Source organism: Magnolia sinica, chromosome 15 (assembly GCF_029962835.1).
Source record: "Magnolia sinica isolate HGM2019 chromosome 15, MsV1, whole genome shotgun sequence".
Classification (NCBI taxonomy): Eukaryota; Viridiplantae; Streptophyta; class Magnoliopsida; order Magnoliales; family Magnoliaceae; genus Magnolia; species Magnolia sinica.
The window spans coordinates 70,240,244-70,253,675 of record NC_080587.1 but is presented as its reverse complement, the minus strand read 5'-3'; the positions used below and the strand labels follow the sequence as shown (position 1 = coordinate 70,253,675).

The 13,432-nt window shown below is 42.6% G+C and overlaps 1 protein-coding gene across 2 annotated transcripts in view; it reads right to left on the bottom strand.

Moving 5' to 3' along the window:
- LOC131227750 (peroxidase A2-like) overlaps nucleotides 1–13,432 on the bottom strand; it is a 38,409-nt gene that overhangs the window by 22,242 nt on the left and 2,735 nt on the right. The window contains exons 3-4 of one of the 2 annotated variants that reach the window (XR_009162480.1): nucleotides 13,210–13,375; nucleotides 11,169–11,646 (exon numbers count right to left, since the gene is read on the bottom strand). Coding sequence is in view for 1 of the 2 variants with exons in the window: in XM_058223554.1 (XP_058079537.1) it covers nucleotides 11,228–11,646; nucleotides 13,210–13,375 (585 nt within the window). In the remaining variant the exon portion in view is untranslated. Of the gene's footprint in view, nucleotides 1–10,991; nucleotides 11,647–13,209; nucleotides 13,376–13,432 lie in introns of those variants that run through there. The other variant, XM_058223554.1, reaches the window with a different exon arrangement.

Sequence of the window (13,432 nt, the reverse complement as noted above, 5' to 3'; positions counted from 1 at the left end):
AAGGGATCGCTCGTGGTCACTACGGGGAGGCGCGGTACCCCAGCATAGGCCGACAGCTCGGACACAGTGTCCCATTCCACAATGCCCGACTCACGAGGCTATGGACCAGATTTTAAGTGGGTTATTGATGAGCTACAACGGTTGTAGGGTGTTCCAGGTTCCATACAAGTGTGAACAAGCAGGGTTAACAATCAAGGTTGGTCAGACAGTAGGCTAGACCACCCGAGTCGGGCGAGCATGTGGCGAGTGACATCGGGCACAAAGGACTCATGTAGTCGAACTACAGCCACCCGCACACACCCGCCCAAACGCATGGGTCTATCCATAACATAGTCCAACTGATGGGACTACCGTCATTTCTCAAATTCCTGACCAACCCAAGGAGGGTGAGGGGACCCATAACATGTCAACTAACCAACTTATCAACAAGCATAATAATATCATATTCACAGACATCTCAACCATACAAGAATGAATATTCCTACAAGCAAGCAAACATTATCAAGAACAAAGTGCATGTGATAGTGTGGGTTTGTAAGGAAGCTAAGCACTTCCTCCATCTTGAGAAATCATATGTACAAGAGTGATAAATCATGCATCCAATGAAGCAACATCACATGAGAAAATTAAACATGGCATGAACATGTAATCATCCATACACCAAATCATGTGAGAGGCAAGAACAATCATCACAAGAGTCAATCCAACAATTCCATATTATTTCAACAAACCTAAAATTCCTAGGCTTTCTCTAGATTCTCCAAATATAAAATCCAAGCAACCAAAATCATTAATCTCATATTAAAATTGGTGCTAGGCCACCTAAGAGCAATAGTCTGCACCTCCGGATTGTTGAAGGCTTGGAAGACGACCTAGGAAGATGGATTTTTGGGGTTGAACGGCCGAAATCCCTAAAGCAAGCATTTGTATGTTAGAATCCATGACAATCTCTTCTTAATACATGGATTTCAAGAAAAATGGGTGAGGGGTTTTACCTAGACGACCAATGGACGATTCTTGTGGTTGTGGTGTAGGGATTTCCTTGGAGAAGGGGTAGAGAGTTGCAAGGTTGAGCTTCCTTGGGCCCCACCATCAACAACACCCTCCTTCACTCTCTTCTTCCTCTCTCTTTCTCCCTTTTCTCTCTTCTCTCTCCCTTTCCTCTAGGGCAAAATCGTATGGGGAGAGGGGGTGCCCAAATGAGGCACTTTTATAATACCAGATTTGGCATAAATGGCCCTAAAGGCTAGGGTTTCATTATACTAGACCTATAGGAGGGTCTTTCTAAGCTCTAGGGCCCACTATGAGGTGTACACATTGATTTACACCGTAGGATAGTTAGCCTTAATGATGATCGACGTATGGACATGATCGGTCCGCCATTTGGATGCGCCGATCAATAGATATGATTAGAAGTCTGTTCAATGGTCACCAATGATCGATCGGGGCCGCAGCTATACAGATATGAGCAGGAAAATATTCTTATTCCACATGTAAAATTTGGTCGCAAACCAACGGTCCGAAATCCTCAACTTTGCATAAGAGGGGACGACCCAATTCACTTAAGTTTCAGCTCATTTCTTTAAGGTATTTGCACTTCTCATGCACTCGTCCTTTAGCTCAAGTTGAGCGGTTTTGGGCAGTACCCAGGTCCGACTCTTGTGATGGACGTCAAGCCCAGCAAGACGGACATTACTCTATAATTTTGTAACTAGTGGCCCACCAACGAACAGTTTAGAGTTTGTTCAGAAAATCGGGGCATTTTTAGAATGAATTAGGTATTGAGATTTCTCGTGGGCGATGATTAGGGTTTGGATTAACTATGTTCATAGTGTGGCCTATTCATAACTAGTGAAAGTGGAGATTTAGTCATGATTACTCTAAGCCGTCGGTTTTTGGCTAAAAGAGTAATGGGGTTGATTTGGTCTATTATTCAAGATTCGGGCCTTATCTAACTTTGCCCCGGTTAGATCTTTAATTTAGTCATGCTTGCCTTGATTAATTAGAGAAGGGTTGGTTAGATTCGGGTCCTCTAGCCTTAAGTTTCAATGAATTCCCACAATGGCCCCTTAGGATTCCTCATTGGCTTTGGGGCGGACCCAACACCCCATTGGCTACCAAATTTGGTGTGTAGATGCCTTATGGCCCAATGAGGGGCCATATAAAATTCGAAAACAAACAGATGAACGGTTATGGGGTTTGAGTAAACGGTTCTGATCTTCAAATGGCCCTATGGGGTCCATTTTGGTGATTGGAGTGGTTTTGGCGGCCTTATGGTTATGAAATTCATAGGATAGTTGCTTCATGGCCCGATGAAGGGCCACAGAAAATTTGGGGACGATCGGATTTGGAGTTTGGTCGCATGGCCCTGATTTGTGATCAACGATCACCGTTCCACGATCGGGTCCCAGAGTTTGTGGACGGGTGTAGGAAAATTTATTAGACCTCCCCTGAAAATGTAGAAGAGATCTAACGGCTGGATAGTCTTGTATCTCAGCTTCATTTGCGAGCGCCAGATTCTGGTCCTAGCATAAGTGGGGTACATTTAGTCAGTGCAAGATCCCACTTCTGGGTGTCCACTGGGTCCGTGGTCCATGATGGTCCACAAGCCTAGTGAGCTCTATGGTTCCCTAAATTTTTAGATTTTTCTGACCTTCCCACGTCGCGGTACAGCCCGCACGGGCTGTCGCTAGGTGCAAACGGCCATCTGGCTTGGAGGCCCGTACCAGGTTCTATCAGGACCCGTCTGGCCTAATCAATTGGGTAAATCTTGGTCTAATTTATTTGTGATACCTCGCTACGAGTAGCTTAAACGAACGGTCTTGTGGCAAATCCTACGTGGACGCCCCAAGATACGTTCTGGTTGGGTGGGACGTTACACTACACCTGATGTTCAAGTGATCGGACGGATTGTTGAGGGTCAAATATTGCATATCAGACCCAGTTATTGCATGGATTTACAATCATTGATGCCGTTTAATAGCCTGATTTAATCGTGTTTATGATGCAGAGTGTATTTACAAGCATGAACTGAAAAAGGGTGCTTGAACCATGGATTTGACGCTCTGATGACACCCAAGGCAAGGGACGGACTCCAGGGGACCAAGATCGATGGAATTACATACCAGGGATCCAAGGAAATCAAGCCATTCATGTTAAAGAGGCCTGAAATTGGTGAAGAATGCAAGATCACATAGTTCCCGTCATCTGATTGGCTCAAAACTTTATACATGGCCTGAGGGCCATAAATTAACCGTACATATCAAATTTCAACCCTCGGATCATTATGGAAGTGCCCCAACTGAAAGATCAGCTCATAAACCATTGATTCTGGGCCTACCTGATATCTGGAACTGTCTCAACTTTGGTCTCGGCGGTTTAAATAAGATGACGAAACAAATGGATGGTTTGGATTTTGATAGAACATTACAATGGGCCCCGTATATACAGCGTGTGTACATGAGGTACACACGTACCCGAGCCGCACCAAACCAGCTAAAGCGGGTCAGCAGCGCTGACCCGCATCTTCTTCCCAAAAATGGCAACTTCCGTTTTTGCGTTGAAACGGACGGACGCTGTCTGTTTTTACGGACGCTAATGGGCCCCACACATTGTCCCAGTGGACAATCCAAACCGTCCATCGTGTAGAGGGCCTCGACTACTACAAAATCTTGCTGAACTTTTGGACCCATGCAAGCACACGTGCGCGATACAGAGGCCACAAACAGGCAGTCCTGAGATGTTCAAAATGATTTTTGGGGTGATTTCTTCTTTGGACCGCGTCAATGGACGTTCAAAACCACCCATTCTTGACTGAAATTTCGTCCTGAATCTAATGGACGGGGTGGATTTCCCCGAAAATACCTCTGTGGGGCCCACCGATCACGTCAGCGCCGGACGTGCGAAAGGCTACGCACGTCCGCGAAATCTGATTTTCCAGGCAGTTGTGGCCCACCATCTTTGATCATATGGCAGATCTGAACCGTTCATCATGTAGACCAGCCAAAATACTTCCAAGAGACGTTGATTTTACAAAAATAATGCAAGGAACGCGAGAGTTATGAAGCCCCAAACTTGGCTGCGAAAAGGCTTTCGCCGCGTGCGATAGCTTCCCAAATCCGATTTCCACCACTCCAAAAGCTATAAAAAGAGTTCCAAAAGTGGAGAAGAAGCTATGCTTGAATAGGGGACGTCAGATAGAGAAAGAGAGGCGGAGAGAGAAGTGTTTGAAATTTTTATCTATTTTTTCTTTATTTTTCTTCTTTTTCCTATGATTATGTTAGGCTAAATCTCTTAGCTAGGGCTAAGAGGTGAAGCTTGTGGCGTGATGGGAGCTTCTACAGGTTTGATTTGAACTGAACTGATGGACTCTGTTTTGATTTAAGAAATTCTTTTAGTCATTAATGGTTTGTTGTGATTTAAATTACAGTAGATCTGTGATGGCTTGAATAATTCCTTTCCTTTTATTTTGATGTTCGGAAACCCTGTTGTTCGCCATCGTCTCATAGACATTGTTGGATGATGGAATCCTTCCTAACACTCATACATCTTTTAGTTGGGTATGGATTGGTCTAAGTTCTGTTGTTTACCTTGTCTCTTAGGCATGGATTTGTGATGGAATCATACCTAATTCTTATACCTTTCATCTCTTGAAAACTATATCAAGTAAGTTCAGTATAATATCCATGAAGCAGGCATAAGATCTCCCTGATCTCTACAAGTGGATCCTTTGAATCCCTAGTTCCCTTTCTCTGAATGCTTTAAGTTTAGATTAATATTTCACCATTATTCCTCAAATCACAATTGGTTTAGATTTCATCTTAGTCTAGTTCTAGATCTGGTTATTTTCAGATAACGTACAGGTTTCAGTCCCTGTGGATTCGACCTCGGTCTTACCGAGTTTATTACTACATCACAACCCTGCACTTGGGGTGTGAACACGGATTCATTGGCTTCCTACGGCTGATTAATCGTACTGGTGCGATTTTTTACTGGTACCACCCCTGTATACACTAACATTGAGTGCTAATGGTTAATAAGTAATATTATAAGTTAATTAAATTTAAAAAAAATTAAAGGAATTTTGGAAATCCAAAATAGTGAAAATTCAGGATGTTACATAAACCATCTAGATTATCTTTTAAATATGGAAAACATATATGTAAGGAAGTGTTTGATTATGTGCACTCTGACGTATGGGGGCCATCAATAGAGGTTTCTATTAGAGGATTGTCATGGTTTGTCTCATTTATTGACGACTACTCCTGAAAAGTTCGGGTTAACTTCATGAAACGTAAATCCAAAGTTTTCACCATATTAAAATAATGGAAGGCAATTGTGGAAAAACAGTAAGGGCGAAAATAAAAGTTTTAAGGACTGACAATGGTGGTGAGTTTACTTCCACTGAATTTAATGAATATTGTAAAGATGAAGGGATCATTAGCACAACACAGTGTGCCACACGCTCGAACAAAATGGTGTGGTTGAACGGATGAACTAGACACTCTTGGAGAGGGCCCAATTTATGTTAAATAATGATGCGTTGGATAAGAATCTATGGACTGAGGCCGTTAACACGACATGCTATTTGATGAATCGGTCCCCTTTTACAACAATTGATTGTAAGATCCGAGAGGAAGTATGGAGCGGTCATAAGATGGACTAATCAGATTTGTACATATTTGGTTGTAAGGCTTACTCTCATGTACCATCAGTTGAAAGAGATAAGCTAGATCATAGTAAAAAAGTACATCTTTGTTGGATATGGCATTAGTGTGAAAGACTATAGGTTATACGACAAGGTCATACGCAAGGTCATTACTAGCCGTGACGTCAGATTCAATGAAAACTCCCTATTCCGCAAGAATGATCAAGATGAGCAAGAGTAATCAGAAAGGTTGATCGTAGACATTCAGATTGACATAGATAATACTCAGGCATAGACAATATGCAGATAGAGGTACAGGAGTAAGTGAAGCAGTCACCTTTGAAAAGAAACCCACCATGAGATTGCAGGTCACCGGCAAGATACAGAGACGTCTCTAATATCACATATGCCCTTGTTATAGATAAGGGGGACTTGTCTACTATTTAGGAGGCTCTTGATGAGTCTGATGTAGAAAAGTGGAAGGCGGCCATGGACGATGAGATGAACTCATTGTACAAAACAACACATTAGAGTTGGTGGAGCTTTCAGTGGGTTGAAAAGCAAAATGAGCTATTAGACGTATCATAAATGATTTTGGGGTAGGACGAGCTACTTTAGGAGTTGTGCCCAACATGAAAAGTACTTAGAATGATTAGGAGAACATAATTTTTTTCAACCAAATAGGACACTATTTTTGGCTAAAAACCATGCCCACATCGAATTTGCGAAATACGATCAGATCGACAGTCGAAATCCTATTTTAATTTCATTTTTACTATTTATAGTAAGTTTTAGTTTGAGTATATAACTCTTCATCCGTTGGGCTTTAGGAGTTACGCCTAACATGAAAAGTGCTTAGAATAATTAGGAGAACATCATTGTTTGAATAAATAGGACACTTATTATTATTGGCTGAAAACCATGCGCACTAGTAGGAATCATGACCGACTATAAATAGTAAGTTGTGAATCCTAAGAGTTTTAGTTGTAGTTTAATTTCGAAACTTCTTTCATGGCTTAGTATCCCTATTTAAAGGAGTGTAAACTCATCTATTCAATCATCAATCAAATTACAAATTTTGTAGAATTTTTTTCTATTTTCCTTGTTTATTTTTTCCTCGTGGATTTGAGAAGTCTCTGTGAGGAGTCTAGAGAAGCTCTGTGGATTCGGAGTAGTTATCCTTAGGGAAGACAGTGATTGACCTCATCACGTTCATCCCTGTGTTAGCTCAACTCTGGTTGGTCCCTTGCCTATCCTAACCGACGAACTACCGTGAGGATTGACCCGACCTACCTCGAAGGAAGGTTTGACCACGATTGACAGTTCGACTCTGGAAGATCGGTCTCAACCATTCGATCTACAGGACGACCTCGGTCCCTTGATCCAGAGATTGGCCTCGGCCATGTACCCTGATCTTTTTAGATCTCGATCACTTGTAGATATTATCAAAGAGATTTGAGATCCCTCCAAGATCTCTGCTGAGGATCTCAGACGATAAGAGATTTTCCCTACAATATATACCTACTAAATAGGGAGATAACCTTCTACGTCACTGTCACCCAGCCACTATAAATAAGAACCTAGCCTACGGTGAAAGGTATGCACAAATACACATCAGAAACTCTATATTCTACTTGACCCAGTCTGCTTGCACTGACTTTGGCATCGGAGGGTTCCCTGCATTAGCTAGGGTCTCCTTGGTTGTTCTGTTTTGCAGGTCTATCAACGGTCTAAGGGGATGTCCAGATTTCAGCATCAACAATTGGCGCCGTATGTGGGAGCGCCATCAAAGCCGTTTCCATCTCATCAAGGCTCTATGATGACTAAGGGCAGGAAGAAGGCTTTGGCTACTTTAGCCACGAATCTCTTCGCATTGGCGGAATAGTCTACAAATCAAGGTGGTCCACCCTCTTAGCAACATGCCGATTTTGCCCCGCAACACCTGCAAATAGGTCTCGCAACTGGGGGTACGACTTGTCTCAATGGAAAACCAGGTCGGAATTCTGACTAGCAATATCGACCGCATTATGCACATGCTGGAGAGACAGAACCCTTCACTTGACCGTGGTGTGGAAGTAGCCGCGGCTACTAAAAAATCTCGACCTCTAAGGCAAAGACACGCGTCCGCATGAGATCGACAGAGAGTTGATAAGGCACCGTTTTAGCACACGCCTCCTTGAGCTCCCCCCACGATCATTACGAATCCCCCTGTATCCTGCACCAGTCGCATTTCTCTCTCCTGCAATGATGATAAATCTAATCAACCAACTGACCTCTCGATCCCAAGGCATCATGTCAATTAGCTCACAGCTACTTGCTTCTCGAGCTAACAAAGGGCGTTAGGAAGAAGGGGGGATACTGTTATGGGTTAAAATGAACTGACCAGGAGCGACCAGTATGATGAATAACATAAAAGCATTTCTAAGGAGAACAGTTCAGTTTCAATGTCCATGTACGACCTCTCCGAACGGCTCAAGGAATCGACCACATGACAAAGGGCTCGACTCTGGTCGGTCCCTTGCCTATCCTAATCGACGAACTACTGTGATAATTGACCCAACCTACCACGATCGACAGTTCGACTCTGGAAGATCAGCCTCGACCCTCTGATCTACAGGACGGCCTCGGTCCCCTAACCCGGAGATTGGCCTCCGCCATCTACCCCGATCTTTTTGAATCCTAATCACTCAAAGATCTTATCAAAGAGATTTGAGATCCCTTCGATATCTCTGCCAAGGATCTTGAAAGATAATTGCAATACACTCGAAGGGAGATTCCCCCTATAACACGCACCTATCAAATAGGAAGATAACCATATACGTCACTGTTGCCCAGCCACTATAAATAAGAACCTAGTTTACGATGAAAGGTATGTACAAATAAACATTAGAAACCCTACATTCTACTTGACCCAGTCTGCTTGCACTGACTTTCGCATCAGAGGGTCCCTTGCATTAGCCAAGGTCTTCGTGGTTCTTCTATTTTGCAAGGTCTATCAGCGATCTAATTAAGGAGGATGTCTGGATCTCAGCATCAACACTTTTGGGTCATAGACCATACTATACAGAGAATGTTATATTAGTATTATGCCTTGAATAACCAAGGCTTGTGTTTTGTGGGCCCTTGGGATGTGCGACGAACATCAGCCACATTAATCAAATGCGCCCTTCTATAGTGGGCTACCAGCGTCTATTTAGGACAATCCATGACTTAGGTGGGTCACACCATAGACATCAGTTGAAAGTAGATATTTACCCATTATAATCTTCATAGTTGTTTATAGGGCCCACTGAGACATGTTTTAGAAATCCAGCCCATTCATTCATTGTGTGTGTTCTACTTGGATGAGGGGTCACACTAAGTTTCAGCCATATCCAAAACTCAGGTAAACCCCTACAAGTACTTTTATATGTTTTAGTCATGATTTCACACTACGTCAGATAGTGTGGCCCACTTGAGTTCCACATGCGGCTGACTTTTAGAATATCCCGTAAATTAGAGGGGACCTCCAAATGCACAGTTTGGATGTCCGATAAAGATCACAGTGGGGCCACACGACTCCAAATCATCGAATGCACAGTTTGGACCATTTCCGTGTATATATATATATATATATATATATATATATATATATATATATATGTGTGTGTGTGTGTGTGTGTGTGTGTGTGTGTGTGTGGGAAAAGGTTCTATTCGGTCGAGCTCATGGGAACTCCCTGTGAGGTTGAGCTGTGTGGGCTCCACCATGATGTATGTTAAACATCTACCTCATCAGTCAGATGCACCATTCCACAGTGGGACTGGGCTAAAAAATCAAGTCAATCCGTGACTTTTTGGGCCACACCATGTACAAAAGTTGAGAGAGGTTATACTCCATTAAAACATTCATAATCATTTTTTGGGCCCACTGAGATATGGTTCACAAATCCAGCCCATCCATTATGTGTGTCCTACTTGGATGAGGGATCAGACCAAGTTTCAGATTCATAAAAATTTCATGTGGGCCCCACCAAGTGTTTTTTATGTGTTTTAGGCATGTCTTCACATGATTTTAGATGGTATGGCCCACCGGAGTTCCATATATGGTTGATTTTTGGGATATCCCCTAATTTAAAGGGGACCCATCAAATACACGGTGTTGATGTTCGACATACATCATGGTGGGGCCCACACAGCTCGACCTCATGGGATCTCCCATGAGTCAACCGTATAAAACTTTTCCATATATATATATGGGAAATTTATTATGAGGTCGACCTCACAGAACTTCCCATGAGCTCGAGCCGCATGGGCCCACCGTGATTTAGGTCTAATATCAACACCGTGCATTTGATGGGTCCCGTGATTTAGGTCTAATATCAACACCGTGCATTTGATGGGTCCCCCTTTAGGTTATGGGATATTTCAAAAATCAGCCGTGTAAGCAACTCAGGTAGCCCATATAATTTAAAAACATGTGAAGACATGCCTAATACATGTAAAATCACTTGGTGGGTCCCACTTGAGTTTTGGATGCGGATTAAACTTGGTCTAACACCTCATCCAAGTAGGACACACAATGGATGGGAGGGATTTGTGAAAAACATCTCCGTGGGCCACTAATTGATTATGATGGTTTTAATAGGAGAGTAATCCCTCTCAACTGTTGTATGATGTGTGGCCCACCTGAGTCAAAGATTTACTTGATTTTTAATCTTGTGTCCCACCATGGAATGATGCATCTAACTGTTGAGGTAGATTTTCGACACACATCACGGTGGGCCCACGCAGCTCGACCTCATGGGAAGTTCCCATGAGGTCAACCTCATAGCACCATTTCCCATATACATAGAGAGAGAGAGGCATTTTATTGCGAGTTTGCTGAAGCAGTGACTAAATATTTCATTGAGATTCTCTACCAAACACGGTGGCCATTGAGTGTATATTTCCAAGTATGAGTCTACTTTAACGGTGAAGATGGAGTTTGGGTTTTCATAGATCACATGGCCCAATTGAATTTTGTATTTTCGTAATTTTTTAAAATCATGTCCTAACATGAGCTGGTCCAACTGTTGGATGGACTGGATGTCACAAGTAGGCCTGGCAATGAGTGGGTCATGGGCCTGGATTTTGACTTGGTTGGGCCTGGCCTATAGCTGGGCCTATTCTAAGTATTGATTTTGAATGGTCAGGACAAGCCCTTTGCCAGCTTCCGTCACAAAAACATTGCAGTGGGCCTCTCAGAGATTTTGTTTGCACGGCTCCAACAACCCATTGGAGGAAAATCACATCACGGAAGAAAGATCCAAGCCGTTCATCAAGTGGGGCCCACCGCTAGTAAAAAAACGCAAAGATAAATATACCATGACATTACAATCGAATAGCCCTTGCATTTATTTTTCATTCATGAGTTTGAAGTGCTACAAATACATATTATGAAAACACTCTTATTCCACTGTTTACTATCACTTAGTTTTATAACCTAAGCACTTACTCGTCTCTTTTGACGAAAATACACTTCTAATAACACCTTCAATCGCACTCTTAAACACACTCTTAAGAGGGCCACCCTAAACATCATCCATCCATCTTAATTATTCTTTAATTCCCATTAACCCTCTTACAATCTGTTCTGATCTGTCCATTGGTCCCCGTTAATGGGCTGATATTCCCCATTTTTATCATCGATGCAGCGAAGCTATTGAAGAAATCATTTTGGTTGTTGATGAAACGGTTGACGATCGCGAGTGTGGGGTTCCCATCTGAAAACAGCTCTTGATCAGATTGTAGAAGGCCACGTCCGTTTCGAAGGTTGACGAAGTAGCCATTATCGAAGCCGTTGGTTGGTGATGTGGGGTCGAGATCAGTCAAGGCGTTGTCGGTCCCAGTTGGTTGGCATGATCGTCGAAGAGTGGCCAAGTAAGCAGAGTCTAGTGTGGGGTCTGGGTTCGTTGTGCCATTGAATCCATGCAAACGATCCTTGTAAGTGATGCACCGTGCTAGTCCGAAAGTGTGGGCACCTACACAAATAAACCACTTTCTTGGTTAGATCTTTAGTGCATTGATGCAGGGAAGGACGTGATGAGGTCGATCACCGTCTTTCTCAGGGAATAATTACTTTGAATCGACGGAGTTCCGTAGATTCCTCACGAAGATTCCTTTAATCCATGAGGGAAAAAAAAAAATCGAATAAAATCAAAAATAAATTAATTGATGATAAAAATGAATTTACAATCCTCCGAATAATGATATCTAACTTAGAAAGAAGTTTCAGAAACAAACTCCAACTCACACGCCCTAAAAATGTGACTTACTATAGATATTAAACTTACTATTTATAGAAAGTCATGATTTTTACTAGACTTTATGGTTTTCAGCCAAAAATAGTTAGGGCTAATTTAGCCTAACCATGCTATTCATCTAATTTTTCAAAGCCATTTTCATGTTAAGCAAGACTCCTAAAACTCAAAGGATGGAAAGTTATGACCAAATTAAAACTTATAATGAATAGTAAAAATGAAATTTAAATGAATTTTCGACCGTCGATCCGATGGAATCTCACAAATCCTACATGGCAACCCGGCATAATAGGTTTGGTTGGCTAAATTAGCTTCTCCTGCTCCAAAATCATATATTATATGTTGAATAACCCATTCTGGTTTGCCAGATAAGCCTGTTTCAGGGTTCTGACGGTCCTGATCACTTCCGCCTCTGAGTGGGCCTTCTTTGGTCCATCTTTGCCATGAAAGCGTCAGCAACCCGCTATACATCATGAATAGCCCATCCATGGTGGGGCCATTTGATCAGAGGAACCATAGAGATCGAATGACCCAATTGTAATATAAGTGTGGTTTTAAGACTCAAGACGAGTTTGATTCGCCTCATCTGAGTTGACTCGACTCATCAAAACCTGATATGGTTTGACAGCCTGAGTCATGACTCAGCTCAGGACTGAAAGAGTCGGGTCGAGTTGCTAATTCAAAATGCGAATTTTCAAACTTGCATTCCACAATGCATTTTAAGATCCCTTCCCACCATTATTGGATTGCAAGAGATATGTGCATAGTCATATGGGGGAAAACGTGAATGAGATCCAGGCCGTCCATCAGATGTGCTGTCTCCTGTTCATTTTGAAAACAAAAAATTGGGTCCGTTCAAAACTCATGCAGGCTGCCATAAGGAAGAGTTTGGATAGGACGCACACCGTTAATTGTATATGGGCCCATTGCAGTTAATTTCCATATGCCATCCGTTCCATTCACGAAAGTACTCTAAAAAATTCATCCTATTCTAGGACCACACCATCTGAATTTGGATGTTTTAGGCAATTTTTTAACACTCTTTCTTACAGTGTGGCCCACCTGAGTTTTGTATTAGTGTGATGCTCGACATCAAGGCCCTAACATGGGTGGATCATCTGATGGACAGGGCGGATCTCATTCGCACGAAATCGTCGATCCATGCCGTCGTTTTCAATTTCTGTTTCCACTGTGATCACATGCATAATCTTTTTTTTTTTCCCTCTCTATTTTGATTGAATTTAATGGTATATCCAAACACATAATTGGAAATTGAAATCTTACCAGATAATGCGACGAGATCGGTGGTGTCGAGGCCCAGGTTGGAGAACTTTCTTGTAATGCTGGTTCGGCCTTCGGACGGTGCTGGAAGGTTGTTGTTGGCCCCTGCTTGGTTAGCTGTGGTGCCATCCCTCCTTCCTAACAGTACATTCCATGAGGGCCCTCCTGCCTGTTAGAAAGGTTCATTTGATCATTGTACGTACATTGGTTGACGACCCACACAACG